Source organism: Fringilla coelebs (assembly GCF_963513975.1).
Source record: "Fringilla coelebs genome assembly, chromosome: 7".
Lineage (NCBI taxonomy): Eukaryota > Metazoa > Chordata > Aves > Passeriformes > Fringillidae > Fringilla > Fringilla coelebs.
Genome location: NC_140035.1, coordinates 37,742,475 through 37,760,285, shown reverse-complemented (window position 1 = coordinate 37,760,285; position 17,811 = coordinate 37,742,475). Strand labels below are relative to the sequence as shown.

At 52.4% G+C, this 17,811-nt stretch overlaps 1 protein-coding gene across 1 annotated transcript; it reads left to right on the top strand.

Annotated features, from left to right (window-relative positions):
* The first annotated feature begins 7,500 nt into the window (after positions 1–7,500).
* ARL4C (ARF like GTPase 4C) lies at positions 7,501–8,728 on the top strand. Its single transcript, XM_084208979.1, has one exon. The coding sequence runs from the start codon at positions 7,705–7,707 to the stop codon at positions 8,281–8,283; it is 579 nt and encodes a 192-aa protein (XP_084065105.1). The 5' UTR covers positions 7,501–7,704; the 3' UTR covers positions 8,284–8,728.
* The last annotated feature ends 9,083 nt before the right edge of the window (positions 8,729–17,811 follow it).

Below are 17,811 nucleotides of genomic sequence, written 5' to 3'. Positions count from 1 at the left end.
GCCCCCGGGGTGGCTCGTCCAGGCCAGCCCATGGATCTCAGCTGGCCTCGGGGGGTGAAGTGCAGGATGCTTTGAGGAATTCCTGCCCCAACCCTTCATCCACTCATCCATCCAGCCAGAAAACTTCCTGACAACACAGGAGGCCAAAAGAGGGCAGCTCTCAGCTCAGATTCCTCCCCTGCCCAGCAGACAGGGATGTGCAGCAGGAGCACCTTCCACCAGCCCAGCAGCTTCCCTGAAGATGCCTGCCTGGAGCAGCCCTCCAGGAGCTGGAAAACAACAAAACTCTTTTCAGTTGCATATCAGCCCCCTCAGGCTTGAGGAAAAATAGTGGAAATGCTTCCTAAAGCTGTTTTCCCCAGCTTGCTCTTACCCAGGCTGTCAGCACAGGCAACTTCCCTGCCCTCAAGGCTGGAAAAAATCAGAGACCCATCATCATCATCCTCATCATCATCATCAGAGGATTTGGATTGGGAGGGACCTCCAAAACCATCCACACCCTGCCATGGGCAGGGACACCTCCCACTGTCCCAGGCTGCTCCAGCCCCAGTGTCCAGCCTGGCCTTGGGCACTGCCAGGGATCCAGGGGCAGCCACAGCTGCTCTGGGCACCCTGTGCCAGGGCCTGCCCACCCTGCCAGGGAACAATTCCCAACATCCCATCCAGCCCTGCCCTGTGACAGTGGGAGCCATTCCCTGTGTCCTGTCCTTCCAGGCCTTTGTCCCCAGTCCCTCTCCAGCTTTCTTGGAGCCTCTTCAGGCCCTGGGATGTGCTCCAAGGTGTCCCCATGAAAGCTGGGAGCAGGCAAAACCCTGGATGAGCCAGGACACCAGATCCCCTCTGCCTGGAGGGGGACAGCCCTGCCCTTCTCCAGCTGGGTAAAGAACTGCTCCTTAGACCTTGAACCTGGGCTGTCCCCTGCCCCTCAGTGCCCAGAGCACCCGGGGACAGCAGGGACCCTCCCTGTCCCCAGCCAGCCCGGCACAAGCCTCACCCTCCCTGCTCCCAGGCTTTGTTTCCCTCCAGCTGTTGCTGCAGAGGGAATTTGGGGATGCCTGGCACTGGTCAGGTGTGGATTTGGAGCTGGGATCTGACCTTCTCCTGGATCCTGGTGCATTTTTTCCCTAAATCAGGCTCAGCAAGTAGCTGCAAACAACCCTGCACCTGCTCGGAGCTGGATTTCCCCCCTCTGGCCATGGAGCAGCTCCTTTAAGGCAGGAAAAAATCCCAACCCAGCAGCCAAGAAATTGGAAAAAAAAAAAAAAAGAGGACAGGCAGCAAATAAAGTGCTCTGACATTTTGGGGGGCTAAGCAGAAATTTGTGGTGCATATCACCCGAGGAGGCAATTTGAGATGCTGTTGAGCCCCGGGTGATTCATGAGCCCTAAATCTCCACCAGCCCTGTGCTTTCCCTTTCTCCACAGCTCCAAGATTTACTGCCCTGGGAATGGGTGCTGGGAAATTGAGGGTTTTTCTAAGTCTCCTCTGCTTATCACTGGCAGCAGCACTAATCCACTTTCCTTTTTTTTTTTTTTTTTCTTTTTTGGCATGGGACAGAGAGTCACAGAAAAATTATAGGGTGAAATCTGCATGGCCAGCTCTCCTTCCCCAGGCAAAACTGCTTTGGTCAGGAATTTTGCCACGGTAGGAAGGGGCAATTATTACCCAGAATTATTCAGGACAGGAATGAGGGAGGCCAGGTTGGACAGGACTTGGAGCAACCTGGGACAGTGGAAGGTGTCCCTGCCTGTGGCAGGGGGTGGAACAAGATGGTTTTAAGAATTATTTGGCTTGGAAGGGACCTGAAAAAACATTTTGTTCCACTGTCCAGACCTTCCACTATCCCAAATCCCATCCTGGAACACTCCCAGGGATCCAGGAACAGCCCTAGCTTCCCTGGGCACCCTCCCAGGGAAGAATTTCAACTTGTCATGGTTCAACTCAGTGATCTTACAAAACTATCCCAGCCTAAATGACTCTTTGATTCCTGGGCACCCTTCTGAGGGCAGCAGGGATTTGGGAACCCCAGATGCAGCAGATCAACCCCAAACCCATCAACACCTCAACCCCTAAAACGATCCCAAGGAGGAAATCCTTCTTTCCTCACTCCCCACACTCCAGGGTTTTATTCCAAGCAGCCGTGTAGCACATCCAAATGTGAGCAGAGATGTTTAGGGAAGAAACAGAAAACCAAAAAAAAAGTCATGGTTTGATGTTGGTGTAATGTTAGTGTTTTTGTGAAAATATATATATATATATTTTAAATGTTTGTTGTGAGATGTGATTAGAAATAAAGTAGGTTTTAGTTCAGGAATAAAGGAAAGAACTTTATTAACTTACAATATGAAAAAAGGAACATACAGAACTTAGAATAAAAATTTTTAAAAACTTTACTACTACACAAAATAGAATTTTCGATTTTTAATTTCGTTTTTTTAGCTAATAGTATTTTAGTTTATTATTATTTTTAGATAATTAATTTTTAGTTTATTAAGAAGAGAGGGGTTTTTTGTATTATAGGCTTTTTTAGGAAACACAATTGAAACTTTTTGTGTTTTGATATGTGGTATTGTTTGGAGAACATTTGTTATTGTGACTTTTTTATATTTAGTGTTTTTATTATTGTGCATGGATTAGAGTTGTTTATAGGGTGTATTTTTTAAGAATGTTTTGTTTAGTTTTAAAAAAGCAGTAGTTTTTTATTTTTGGGATATTAGGGTTTTTTTAAATGTACTTTTTGGGGTTGAGGGGTTTTGAGAACAGATTTTTTTAAATTAAAGATTGAGGGCATTGGGGTTTTTTATTTGTTGTTTTTATTTATGTTACTTTTTTATATAATATTATTGTACTTTTTTGGTTTTAGGTTATTGGGGGTTTTTTGAATGTAGTTTTTGTGTCACAGGGGACAAAAGGTTTTCTTTCTAAGAAAAGTTTAGTTAAAGGTTTGTTCCTCCTGCCCAATTTCATGGCTTGGTGGGAAAAAGGGATGGGCAGAGTTGGGGCTGCAGTGAAAGGAAAGCACGAGACGAGAGATTTTGTGGTGAATTTCACAGCCACGGGTTAACTGCCAGGCTGTGCTTGGGCTCTGAAAGTTCGCAGAGGACATTTCCAGGCAGTTTTCACACCTCTTTACCCTGCAAAAATCAGTGAGCCGGGGCATTCTGCCCCAGGATGCCGAGAAGGGTAAAAGCCTGTAAAGCTTCATCACGGGTGTGAATTCATAAAGTTAAAAAAAAAAAGAAAAAAAAAACTATAAAATAAAATATTTCTAATCCATGCCTGTCCTGGTCCTGTACTCCTCCAGCTGCCTCCACTCCTGGCTGCTGGACTCCATGGATTTTGGGCTGCCTTGGGAAGTTTCTGACACCAATTCTCTTGGAGGAAGGGTTCGTTCCTCCTGGTGTATGGCTGGTTCGGTGTTCCCTGGGGCTGAGGCTGTAAAAGTCAGCTTCAGGAGGACCTCGCTTGGCCTGAGGAGGCATCTGAGGTCATGAAAAGGAGCTGAGCTGCTGCTGTGCTGCAGATGAACGGATTATTTCCCACTCCTGCATTAGGAGCTCTGTGGATTTAGTAATTTCTCCGCTATGACGCTGCTTTTATCGCCCCTCCAGCCCTTCCATCCTCCACCCAGCCGGCAGCACCTGGAGACACCTCTGACCGTGCCACCGGCGGTGTGCAGCCCAGGAGCTCTGGGAAGGAGCGGCTGGGGATGGAGGGACATTCCCAGAGAGGGGTTGAAGGCTGGAGGGTGAAACAAAGCACAAAAAACACCCGGGGAGGGGGGGCTGTCCCCAGAAACCGCTGGAGAAACTCGTGCAGAGGTGCGCACGGAGCGCCCGGAGGGATCACCTCTGTTAAATTTGTAGTGTCTGTCTGTCTGTCTGTCTGTCTGTCTGTCTGTCTGTCTGTCTCTCCTGGTTGCCCTGAGTTCCTCTGCTCTCCCCCATTTACCCTTCCCGGGGGGAGCCCGGCTGTGTCACCCGGCCCCGCAGAATCCCTGGAGGAAGGAGCCCGGTTAAACCCGCCCGGGTTAAACCCGCCGTGCTCTTTTCTCTCCCAGTTAACATCCCAGAGGCTCCCATGGGACTCCCAGGCTCCTCAGCCCTTAAATGATCCTGCAGCACCTGGCCTCGTTATCCAGCGAGGGGGAATCCCTTGGAAAGGCAAAGAGCGGGTGAAGGGAAGAAGGAGAGGATGCTGACCAAGACAAAAACCTCCCCGAGGTCTTTCCCCCTCCATCAGGGCTCAAACAGTGGGATGAGCGTTCCCCGCATGGGAATTCCCATTGCTGCCTCTCGCAGCTCCCGCTGCCCCGGGAAAGGAGCTCCTTGAGCAGAGCTCATCCCTGAAAGTCGGGGAGCAGAGGGGAGGAGCCCCCCCGGCAGCTGGAGACCCCAATCCCCGCCTTGTCCCACCGCCGGCTCTTCCAGCGGTGCGGCGGCAGCTCCCGCATCCCAGGCATTAGTCACGGCACGCCATTAATTAATTAATCATCCCCAGCAACGGGGGCAGCCCTAATTACAGCCCCGCTTTGTTTGGGCTGGAGTCTCTGCCCCGAACGCGGGAACAAAAGGCAGCGGATCGGGACAGGCGATGCTACAAAGGAAGGAGCAGGCGAGGCAGGGAGGATCCTGCGTGCTTCGAGAGTTGGGATGCTACCTGCAAATCCATCTTCCCCCTCTCCAGCTCACGAGATTTGGCAGAAAGCTCCGGCTGAAGCGGCTGCTCCGAGGTTTCGCTTTGCCCCGGTGATGAAGGGCTAATTGGATGCAGATTAAAAGTCACTATTAGGGATAATCCCTGCGCGGGGAGCATCCCTCCCTCGGCTCCGGGACCCCTTTGTATTTTCCCCCCGGAAAAAAAAAAGAAAGAAAGAAAAAAAAATTAGAGAATGAAGAAAAGATAAGTGGAAGCGCAGGATGAGCTGGGGGAAGGGAGATGGGATGGGGGAAAGCTGGGAAGAAATAATTGCCATGTCTGAAAACAGTTACTATGGCAGCGACAGTCTTCGCGCCGCCTGAGCGAAATGTTGGGGACCAGCAGCGGTCCCTTTGTCACATCCTCAGACGCACATTTAGATGCTAATGCTGCCTTTAACCTTGGCTGCTTAACCTTGATAGGAGGGGAAGGGCGGCGAAAAAGCAGCGAGAGGCGGGGGTATTACGAAAAAGATGGGTTTCCTCTCCCTAAATTTGCCACCGAATGGACTTGGCAGGCTCCTCTGAGCTGCGATTAACGCTGTTATTTCTGCGCTTAATATTCCGCGGAGGTTTTACCAGCTTATTTATGGATAGCTGGCATTAGCCGCAGCATAATTCACCGCGGCTGCTGCGACGCTCCCGTTTATCTCCATCCCTCGGGATTGTCTCATCTGGGGCCGCTTTGGAGAACACCCCCAGGTTTGATCGGCCTGGCTATCAAACCTCGCCTTTATTTAGAACCGCCGTGGAAAAAAAAAGGAGGGGTGCGCGGGAGGGAAGACTCCCCTTTAGACTTTGGATGGCGGGGAAAGGAATTTTGGTGGCCTGTGGGGCTTCTCTTGAGGCTCCAAGCTGTGTCCAGCAGCGGGATGGAGAGAGGGAGGGAAGGAGGTGGGGAATTCCCTGGCTGGAACAGCATCTCCGGCACTCCCAGCCCCGAGCAGGGGCTCACGGCCCCAAATTCCCAAATCCCAGCCCTACTGCACACAGATGAGCCGCTAATTCCGGGAGCAGCCCGGGATGCCCTCGCTCTGGGATTATCCTTAACTGCAGCCTTTAAGGAAGCTTTAGCTGGAGCGATTCGGGCAGAGGAGATGAGAGCCGAGCCAGTGCCGGATCTGCCGCTCACAGATAGGGCCCTATTCTTCTGTGTCTGGCATTTCTTAATTCTGTTTAAAGCCCCGGCTCCTGGAGTCAGGTGATCCCTTACAGCTTTCTCCACGTGCTCTCGGAAGCTCATTTCTTTGGCGTGGTGGCAGACTGAAGCCTGAGCTCACACCGGCTCAAAGATCAGACTAGGGCAGCCCCGCTGCACCAAATATTCCCATTTTCCAGCCCATCCAGTGCCTGTGCCTCAACTTTGGATGGGCAGTGGCGCCTCACTCGTGCCACGGAGTGTTTCTCCCACCTGCACGGTCAGGGCACAGAGTTCCCTGCAATTTTCCTGCTGTCACCACTCGGTGATTTCCACAAAACTACGCCCAGTGTCATCTCTGAGGGCTGCAGAAGCGAGCTGCCTGTATTTTTAATGATGGCATTTAATAGGGAGCTTTATCTCCACGCAAAGCCTCCCCGTGCATCCTCGGGATGAAATATGAGTGTGAGGAATGATCCCACTCCAGCCCGACAAATCCTCACCGCACACAGAGGGGTGAAAGCATCCTAAATTAAAAGCAGTATCTGTCTTCTGCAGTGCACTTCTTTCTCTGGGGCTTTTGGCTGAGCTGTCACATAGAGTCGATATTTATTTTACAGAGGCCGTAAAAGAGGCAACGGGTAATATTGTAGCAACCAGCCTGCTGCTGCTTTTTGGCTCCGGAGCCAGAGCAGAAATAAAAGCGAGAGCTCTGGCTCAGGCTCTGCCCAGAAAAGCTGGGGCTGCCTGGAAGTGTCCAAGGTCAGGCCGGACGGGGCTTGGAGCAGCCTGGGGTAGTGCAAGGTGTTCCTGCCCGTGGCAGGGGGTGGAACTGGGTCTTTAGGACAAAAGTTTTATGGCTCAGCTATCCAGAGACCTCAGGAGCTTTATCAGGGCTTGAGGGCACTCACAACCTTCACAGAATATGAGACCCAAAAGGTGATAACAGCAGTGACCAGCATCAGTGCCAGCCCTGCCCTGGATCCAGCACAGGTGAGGTTTTCCCCCCGTGGCATCTCTCTGCTTGGGGACGCCGTGACAGCTGCAGGGGACACAGATGCTCCACAATGCTCTGCTGCTTTCCAGCTCGAAGCATCACTGGTGCCAGGTGTCCCTGAAAAAAAGCTGTGCCTGAGCAGCTTCTGGTGCAGCCCCTGGTGTCTCACGTGCAATGAATAATCCCAGAATGTTTGGGGTTGGAAGACACCTGAAAAACCATCTCGTTCCCACCCCCTGCCATGGGCAGGGACACCTTCCCCTCTCCCAGGTTGCTCCAAGCGCCGTCCAACCTGGCCTTGGACACTTCCAAGAGTGGAGCAGCCCCTCCTTGGCTCGGTTACTATTTTTTAAGGGGCTTTTTTTACTGCTTGCTGCCGTCGGTCGCGACGACAAACATAAGGATAACCGAGCCTCCAGCACGGGGGGATGGCGCTCCCGGGGGTCCCCGAGGAGCAGAAGTCCGGGCAGGGCCAGGGGAAGCTCGGGCCGGGCCAGGTGAAGGCGGGCAGGGGCGGTGCAGGCAGGGGCGATCCGGGCAGGACGCGGGGCGGAGCGGGAGGAAGGCGGCGGCGCGGCCCCTCCTCCTCCTCCTCTCCTCCTCTTTCTCTTCCTCCTCCTCCTTTCCCTCCTCCTCCTCCTCCTGCCGGGCGGGGCGAGGGTCGGCAGTCCCGGCGCGCTGCCGCCGCGTGGAGCTGCGCTGCGTGTTCCCGATCCCATATCCTATATCCCACCTCCCCGATCCCACATCCCCGATCCCCTATCCCCGATCCCTGCTCCCGGCTCGCTCCGCCGCCCCGAGCCGTGCCCCCGCTGCGGGCCGGCGGCGCGGCGATGGGCGCGGGGCTGTGAGCGCGGCCGGGAGCCGTGGCCATGGGGAACATCTCCTCCAACATCTCCGCCTTCCAGTCCCTGCACATCGTCATGCTGGGCCTGGATTCGGCGGGCAAGACCACGGTGCTCTACCGCCTCAAGTTCAACGAGTTCGTCAACACCGTGCCCACCATCGGCTTCAACACGGAGAAGATCCGGCTCAGCAACGGGACGGCCAAGGGCATCAGCTGCCACTTCTGGGACGTGGGCGGCCAGGAGAAGCTGCGCCCGCTCTGGAAGTCCTACAGCCGCTGCACCGATGGCATCATCTACGTGGTGGACTCAGTGGACGTGGACCGGCTGGAGGAAGCCAAAACGGAGCTGCACAAGGTGACCAAGTTCGCGGAGAACCAGGGCACGCCGCTGCTGGTCATCGCCAACAAGCAGGACCTGCCCAAATCGCTGCCGGTAGCCGAGATCGAGAAGCAGCTGGCCCTCCACGAGCTGACCCCTTCCACCACCTACCACATCCAGCCCGCCTGCGCCATCATCGGCGAGGGGCTGACGGAGGGCATGGACAAGCTCTACGAGATGATCCTCAAGCGCAGGAAGTCCCTCAAGCAGAAGAAGAAGCGGTAGAAGCCCAGCCGAGGCGGGGAGGGATGGGGGAGCAGACAAAGGAACCGAGGGGGAGACAGAACCAAAGCGATTCTTTTGGGTTTAATCGTCCTTTTTTTATTTTTCCCTCCCCTCCTTCTTCATTTTTTTCCCCTCCTTCCCCAAAGGACAGACAATAGTGGTGATAACAAAGCGGCTCCCGCCAGCCGAGCCCAGATCCCGGAGCTCCCCTCTCCCTCCGCCCCGTGCTCCTGAGGGTCTGATCCGGACTCCCTTGGGCTGGAAGCACGGAAAACGGGGATGAATCCTCCCGGGATGAATCCCCCCGGGATGAATCCCCCCTCTGCATCTCCGGGACCACCGAGCCTTTGTGTGCCGGGGAACCAGCAGGGCAGGACCCTGTTGAAGCGCGTTCGAGCGGAGCCCAGCGTGCTTTTGGATCTCTAACGGGGCGTTTGGGGGTGTCGATGCCAGCCCCCCACATGCATTTTGGGGCGGGGGGTGAGGATGAACCGCGGCTCGGCAAGGTCAGCGGGGAGGGGGGCTTGCAGCCCTCATCCCTGCATCCCCGCATCCCTCCCCCGCGGGTGGCGGCGGCAAGGGGCGTCGAAAGCTTGGACGGGGGGGTTGGACCAGCAGAAAATGTCTTGGAGGGGTGGGTGTGATGGGTAAGGGGGCATCCACCCACCCTGGCTGGTGTTTTAGGGTGCAGAGCAAGGACGGGCAGCCTTTGGCTTGGGAGGGGGGAGGATGCGACACTGGGGTGCTGAGCAGCTGCTGAATGGTGCAGAGCTCAAAGCTCTTGGCTCAAAAAAAAAAAAAAAGGGTGAAAAAAGGAAAAAGAATACCCGAGGGTTTGGGGTGAACGCTGTTGGGGGGGTTGTGCAGGACCCCCATTTCTCAGAGGCTCGGCGGTGTCACCTTCTGCAGCAAAGCCCCCCGCAGGTGTGCATTGTCCCCGTGCTCAGGGTGCTCCCAGGTGCGGCTCTGGAGGTGATCCAAACCGGGGCTTACTTAGCAAAACCCCCCCCAAAAAAAGGCAGAGTTGGGGGTTCTGCCCACTGTGCTGCTCTGCAGTGGGGCAGGAGGCCAAGACGGGGAGGGTCATGGCAGGGCAGGATGGATGGATGGATGGACAGACAGAGCCTGCAAAGACATCTCTGCTGGAAAGGGAGGATGGCAGGGGGTGTAGAGGCATGGGGGGTGGTTTGTGGCAGGTTTCTAATAAAGATTTAAACCCGATTAAAAGCCCCTGTGCCTGCGGAGCACCCGGGCAGGGCCGGGCCCGGCCGCCTCCTCCTGCAGGTGAGCATTTTATACCTGCACGGGGCTGGGCGCCCAAATCCCCTCGCTGCCTGTGGTTCAGCCTGCGATCCGCCTCTCCGGGGTCCTGGCTTCCCGCAGAGCTGAGGCAGGCGGCCCTCAGGGGCCAAATATGCTGGATTTGGAGGCAGGCGGGATTTTCTGGTGATTTTACACCACCTTTCCCGTTTGCAAACCCCAGAGCGGCCGAGGGGAAAGCACCGAGCAGACAAAAGCCCTTCGGGTTTGGGGGAGTTGATCCTGCCCTGGCAGCGACCAGCACCTTCCAAACAGCATTTTTGGGGGGCGGGGGGGTTTGTTAGGGAACGAGTGTTGCGGCTGAGTTGTTTCTTCTCCTCTGGCGGGGTTTGAGTTCCCGATCTGTGTGGGCTGGTCCCATCCGTTCAGGTGGCTCTCTTCCCGCCTCTCCCTCGGGTTTCCCTGCTTTGTCTTCACCTCCAACACTTTGGTACTTGCTGTCGAGAGAGAGAGAGAGAGAGAGAGAGAGAGAAAAGAATTATTTATTTTTGATGCCACAGAAGCCACATGTATTAACCCATTTTCGGCAGAAATGCAGAAGCTGCGTTGACCCCAGGGCCAGCAGGTTGTAGGACTGACGCGTGTTGGTGGTGGTGGGCTTTTTTTTACCTCCTGGTTTAGCAGATGCAAAGGCTGCTTTTGTGGAGCTGGCTCCTTCCTGGGAGCCTGTCCCACCCAGCTGAGCATCCCCTTGGAGAGATGGCAGAGGGCTGGGAGGGTCGGGTGGGACGCTGCGCCCGTGCCCTTGCCAGCCACTCTGCTTCCTGCAATAATTAAAAAAGACTTTTCCAACGAGCAGCTCCTGGCTTCCGTGGTGTTTCCGTCACGTTCCACCCGCTTTTCCCCCTTTTCCCGTGTGAAGGTGGGCGGCCCCAGCAGGGCAGCCCCCCAGGGGAACTGTCTGGGCTCTGCATCCTCTCAGATTCTGCATGACCTGGGTTTTTTGGCGGGTCTCACTCCCCCAGGTCCGCTCCCCGTGTTCCCGTCCATGATTCGCCCTTGTCCGTCGGTCTCCGTTCCTCCCGTCTTCCCTTTTTTTCTTATTCTGTTTTTTTTTTTCTCTCTTTTTTTTTAAAAGATGCAGACATAACGCTGTGAACTGAAATAAATTATTTATACAATGAAAGGGCCTGATGAAAAAAAAAACAAAAAACCAACAAAAAACAACCAAACCCCAGTGTTCTGCTCATTTCTCAGTATCAGTGCTGCGCTTGGTGTGGTTTGAAGGAGGCTCCTGTGCCTCCCCGAGGAGGAGAGGAGACAAGGGGACACACAAGTGACCTGCTGAGGATCCGGTGTCACGGGTCTGTCACGTGGCAGCCTGCTAGGACACGGGGGACATCCATAATTTGCTGGTTAATGAAATCTGAGCTCTTTGGCAGGTCACTTAATGTGTCTCTGCATCTCTGCTGCTGTCTGTGAGAGAGGAGGAGGATACTTGTTGGCGGGGGTGGGGGGCGGGATTTTGTTCCACCACCTCCTCTGATTTTAAATCCGCGTTAGAGAGACGTGGATTTCAAATCCACGCCGAGAGAAAGTTCCCGTTTTTGCTCAGCGTGGCTTTTTCTAAACGGGGCGGCGACCTCGGGCGAGCTGTGTCGGTGGCAGAGCGCCAGATCTGCAGGGGTTAAAGCAGCACTTGGGAACAGGATGCTGCAGACAGAGCTCCAGGCTGCCTCTGCTCCTGGGTGGCTGCTGACACAGGAAACCCAGGGTGACATTTCTGGGGGGGAGCTGGGTGGCAAATGACTTTTTTTTTAAATTTTTTTTTTTTTTTTTTTTTTTTTTTTTTTTTTTTTAATGATGGCGAGGCAGCCAGAGGGGAAATGATGAGCCTGGCTCCTGTCCCTCTGCCACAAGCCCAGGGCTCCTGAAGATGCTCCTGCCCATCCTCTGGCCCCCTTTTCCCTGGGACACCATGTGCTGCTCCTGCTTTCGTGGATCTGGAAGCCCAGCAGTGCCCACACCTTCCTTACCCTGAAGGGACCTGTCCTCGCCGATCCCACCTGGCAGAAGCTGATTTTTGGGGGTTTTCCAGCTGGCCTGGAGGTGTGGATGCTGGCATTGTGTCCCTGGGCTAATCTGTGAGCCAGGAGAGCTGGACTTTGGTCCCTTGGGCGCCACATGGAGCTGGGGGAGGCTTTCCTCCGGGTTTAAAAAGGGAAAATAAAATGGTTTAGTAGTAGTAAATTAAAAATAGTAATATAATTAGAGTAATAAGAATTTGGACAATTACGATTTAGGACAATACGAGACAATAAAAACAAAGAGTTATGGATGGTCCAGGTATCTTTTCTGGGCAAAATAAACCCCAAAAGAACCCACATTAACAGAGGATTAACTCTTAAAAGCAACAGCCTGTTGCATATTCATACACCTCATCCATGGTGCATCAATTCCATTCACACACAGGATTCTGTCTGGGCAGTGTCAGCTTCTTCCTCTGAATCCTGAGGTGTCGTCCTGGCTGAGCAAGGCAGGAAGAAGTTCCTTTCTCCTGAAAATGGAGCAATAAATTCTCTTTCTCTGAAAGATTCAGGTGTCCTGTGGGTGCTGTCTGGTGAGAGTCCTTTCTTTAGGAAAAAAAAATTCCTACATAGCATAGTTTCTATTTTAACCTTATGTTATAACCCAAAACTATATTTAACACACTACTTAAGAAAATTAACACAGCACAACTTTCTAAGACAAGACATACAATATTCATTTGAATATTTGCCAAAAGCCAGTCATAAAATAGGCATTTTTCACAGCCACAAAGCAGTGAGGGAGCAGTTGGGCAGTGGGCACTGTCAGCTGGGAAGGAGCTGGAACATTCCAAGAGGATGGCTCAGGGCTGGGAGCAGGAGATGGGGTCGGGTCAGCAGTGAGCAGAGATGTGTCTCCCTGTGGATCCCCCTCTCTGCAGGGCTCCAGGGAAGGCTGCTGAGTGCTCTCTGAGTGTCCCCTGGCTGTGTCCCACTTTTCCAAGCAGGGTGCATTCCACTTTTCCTTCCTCCTCCTCTTTCCCAACCTCTCCAGAGCCCCTCTGCTGCAGGCTCTGCCTTGCCCCGTGCTGCCCCAGCCCCACAGCTCCTTCTGCCTCCCCTCCCTGGCTTTGCCTGGTTAAGCCAAATCCCTCTGCTTTATTTCAAATGGGATTTGCTCCCCAAGCAAGGATCTTTAAAAGGATCATCCTGGTTAATGCAATCCGGAGGGCACAGGATCCTTGGGGCGTGGGGCAGGGCGCTGGCAGCTGCTGCACAGCACCACCAAATTCTGGCCAAATTCTGGGGTGGCTGAGGATGACCATCCCTTTAAAAACAGGCTAGGAACTGCTGCCAGAAGAAAGAGAAAAGAGAGAAAGAGAGAGAGAAAGAAAGAGAGAAAGAAAGAAAGAGAGAGAGAGAAAAGAAAGAGAGAAAGAGAGAAAGAAAGAGAGAAAGAGAGAGAGAAAGAAAGAGAGAAAGAGAGAAAAGAAAGAGAGAAAGAGAGAAAGAGAGAGAGAGAAAGAGAGAGAGAGAGAAAGAAAGAAAAGAAAGAAAAGAAAGAAAAGAAAGAAAAGAAAGAAAAGAAAGAAAAGAAAGAAAAGGAAAGAAAGAAAGAAAGAAAGAAAGAAAGAAAGAAAGAAAGAAAGAAAGAAAGAAAGAAAGAAAGAAAGAAAGAAAGAAAGAAAGAAAGAAAGAAAGAAAGAAAGAAAGAAAGAAAGAAAGAAAGAAAGAAAGAAAGAAAGAAAGAAAGAAAGAAAGAAAGAAAGAAAGAAAGAAAGAAAAGGAAGATCCCACAGTGATTCAAATGTTGTTTGCTTTGTTTCAGGCAGCCCCATCTTGGAGTTTCTTCCATGGGGATTGCCCCCAAATCAGCAGAACTTTTTTCTGAGCAGCAGGAGGCCACTGCTGCGAGGTGCTTTGAGCACTTTGCACTCACACCATTCAGAAAAAAATTAAATAAATTAAATAAATAAAGAAAAAATCTCGTGCTGGCCCAGCAGAGCGAAATTGAGACGTTTCAGCGCGAGGGTGTTTGAATATGGAGAGCTCAGCCTGGGAATATTTGCTCTAATAAACCATTCTGTTTATTTCAGCTTAGCCTGTGTTTGCTTCCCTCAGACACTGGTGTGAGATTTCAGGCAGGGGGAAGCTCAGACTCTCCAGCAGTGACATTAAAACACTGCTGGAAGGTGAGGGATGGAGCCTGGGCCACCCCCCAGGTGAGCAGAAGGAATCCCATGTGCCCCATGTCCTCCCTCCCTGACTGATGGCATTCCCAAAACACTGGGAAGCACCATGGGAATTTGGGAGAAGGGCAGAGAGCTCTTTGTCAGCCCACAGCTTAGATTCTTCTCCTTTACTGTTGGTCATCCTTATTTATTGCTGTGAATGATAGCACAGATAGGAATTCTAATTATTATTATTATTATTATTGATATTAACAAACCGACAATGCATATATTTATTAATAAATAGTGGGAAAAGTAAATAAATAAATAAATAAATAAATAAATAAATAAATAAATAACCAAATAAAACAGTAAATAAATAAATAAAAGTGTGGTGAGGCACAGGGTGCCCAGAGCAGCTGTGGCTGCCCCTGGATCCCTGGAAGTGTCCCAGGCCAGCTTGGATGTGGCTTGGAGCAAACCTGGGACAGTGGGAGGTGTCCCTGCCCATGGCAGGGGGTGGAATGGGATGAGCTTTAAGGTCTTTCCCCCCTCCCAAACCATTCTGGGATTATTTTTATTGCCCAGCCCAAATTTTGCAGCTGGGGTGAGCAGCTCTGGTTCTCGTGGTGCTGGAGCATTCCCAAAAGATGGGGGCTGGGGAAACAGGCACTCCCAAAGCTCCTGATCCCACCTGGCATTGCTCTCAAGTATTTTGGTGCCAGGAAGAGAGCAGGATGCAAAGCTCGCCTAAATGCAGTTTTTTTAACACTCCTGCCTAACTTTGGTCACATCACTTGCCCCAGCAGCTCCCAGCAGCTCCAAGAAATGAAACCAAGCTCTGCTTTCATTTCTGAGCTCTCTGAAACCCTCCTGCAGCCCTGTCCTGCAGGGAGGGCTGTGAGAGGGAGGGTAAAACCCATCCCCACCCCTGTCCCCACAGCTGGGATGGTGTTGTCATCCCATGGAGCTCCTGTCCCCAGCCCAGCACGGGGCCAGGGCAGGTCTGCAGGGCTGGGAGCAGCTCAGGACCCTGCCATGCACCCAGCCAGGGTGGAGGCCCTGCTGGGGCAGTGGGAACACAGGGCTGTTTAATGTGGTGCTGGTTGATGTTTGAGCAGCCCTGGAAAGCCCCTCCTGCCCTCCCTGCCAGCTCGTGGGCAGCTTCCCCAGCCTCCTGCACTGCTGGGAATGGCAGTGCTGCTGGGGTCCATCCTGCCAGGATGGGCTGTGCTCTTCCCAAGCATCCTGGGAAAACACCTGGGTGCTTGGAGGGAGCTGCTGGAGAGGACAATGGGGGGGCTGGGGAGAAATGAACACTGAAATAGCCCACACACAGAGCCACAAAATCACAGAATTCCAGGATGGTTTGGGTGGGAAAGGCCTTGAAGCTCATCCCCTGCCATGGCAGGGACACCTCCCACTGTCCCAGGTTCCTCCAACCCAGCCTTGGGCACTTCCAGGGATCCAGGGGCAACCCCAGCTGCTCTGGGCACCCTGTGCCAGGGCCTGCCCACCCTCACAGCCAGGAATTCCTTCCTCAGTTCCTCCCTGGAGCCTGTGCTGGGTTGTTCCCCATCCACATCTCCAGAACAAATGGCCTCCAGCCTTCCCCTGCTCCTGGACATTCCCTCTCTCCCAGGAATGGCCCAGGGACAGCCCCCGATGGTCCCAGGGAGCTGGGGAGGCTCCTGCTGCCCCAGCCCAGCCCTGGGGCCTGCTCTGCTCCTTCTGGGGCTCCCAGCAGCTCCAGGGTAGCTCAGACTGGGAATGGGGTGCCAAGGATGGGATAAAATCATCCTCTGCCTGTTTTCCCTGCAGACTCGGGCACCAAACACCTTCCCAACAAATAAACACCTTCCCAACAAACACCTTCCCACCAACCAAACACCTTCCCACTAAACAATTTCCCAACAAACATCTTCCCACCAAACACCTTCCCACCAAAAATATTCTCATCAAAACATTTTCCCACCAAACATCTTCCCACCCAACACCTTCCCACCAAACCTTTTCCCAACAAACATCTTCCCAACAAACACCTTCCCAAAAAACCTCTTTCCACCCGACACCTTCCCACCCAACACCTTCCCACCAAACATCTTCCTACCCAACATCTTCCCACCAAACAAACACCTTCCCACCCAACACCTTCCCACCCAACATCTTCCCAAAAAATATCTTCCCACCCAAACACCTTCCCACCAAACCTTTCCCCATCAAACAAACACCTTCCCACCCAACACCCTCTCACCAAACATCTTCCTACCCAACATTTTCCCACCAAACAAACACCTTCCCACCAAACATCTTCCCACCAAATTATATTCCCACCAAACAAACATCTTCCCACCCAACATCTTCCCAAAAAACCTCTTCCCACCAAACCTCTTCCCACCAAACACCTTCCCAAAAAACACCTTCCCACCCAACACCCTCTCACCAAACATCTTCCTACCCAACATCTTCCCACCCAAAACCTTCCTACCAAACACCTTCCCACCAAACAAACACTTTCCCACCAAACATCTTCCCACCCAACACCTTCCCACCCAGCCCAGCCTTTCTGGAGGTGCTGCCCATCACGGGCCTGGGATGCAGAGCCCAGATTGCTGAGGATTTGTCCCTCCTCAGCTGCAGAACCTGCTGCAGGGCACACCACCCCCCTGGAGCCCTGCCCTTCTCCCCCTGCTGCCACCAAGGCTGGGTGTTTGTCATCCATGGGAGACTTGGGGTGCTCGAGGCTCCTTTGTTTTTCCTTTATTTTCAGCTGGGTAATGGAGGGAGTGACGTGGGAGAAGGCAGGGCTGTGTCTGCTGAGATATTCAAGCTCCTCATTTGTAATTCCTGGTAAAGAACTTCTGGATATGTGGCGGGGGGGTTTACATATATTTGTGTATATTTATAGATGGGTGTTTATTTCCCATCCATATTCTGGTTTATACATACATACATATACATATATATATATATATATATATATATACACATATATATATATACACACACATATACATATACATATATATATATATACACAGATACATATATATACATATACATATATATATATATATATATATATATATATATATATATATATATATATATATATATATATAAAAAATTGCACACAGGGAAGGAAACATTGCAAACATTCCTCCTGCCCCTCTTGAAGAGGAGCTTTCAGGTGTGGATGGGACTCGGTTTGGTGATGACCTTGGCAGTTTTGGGCAGATTATTTGGACTCCATGGCCTTAAAGAGCTTTTCCAGCTCCACAGGTCTGTATTTCTCCTGGTGCTTGGCACCTCCAGCCCTCCCATCCTGTGCTGGGTCATGCCTTTCCCCACACCATGGATGTGTTTAGGGAGGCAATCACAGATCTCTGGGACCTGTCCGTGTCCCCATTAAATTATTATTGGCTCCCAAATTATTATTGGCTCCCAAATTATTTCTGCTCTGGGATAAGAAACTCGGGGTATCCCCCAGACTCTCAGCTGGAGGTGGCAGGGATGCTTTTTTGGGGCTAGAACGAGTTGGTTTTTTTTTTTTGGGGGGGGGAGTCTGTTTGCCTGGGCACCCCAAATTTCCAGCAAGCCCTGAAGTGGGAATGCTGCCTGTGGGGTGGGAATGCTGCCCGTGGGGTGGGTGTTTATCCAGCCCCTGTTCCCAGCAGGCTCAGGCAGGTCATGTCCTGGTGATCCATTAACCAGGGGGGGAGAGAGAGGCCCCTGTGCAAACCTTGGCATCTGCAGTGGAGCTGCTTGGAAAGCAGCCAGTGCTGCTCTTCCCTGGCCATCCATAAAAAAAATAAACCCACAAAAAACCCCAAGGATTCATCAAAAAAGGAGCCATTTCATGGAAATGCTGGTGGCAAAGTGCCACGGCGAGGGGGGACAAGAAGGGAGGTGCAGTGACCTTGGGCAGTGCTGAGACAACACTGCTGGGATGGATTGTGCCTGCTCTGAGATGGCCCTTCCCTGGGAATTCTGGAAGGAATTTTGCACTATTGGAGGTGTATCATGACACTTGGGCAGGCCACAAAGGGGTATTCTCCACACTGGGGCTG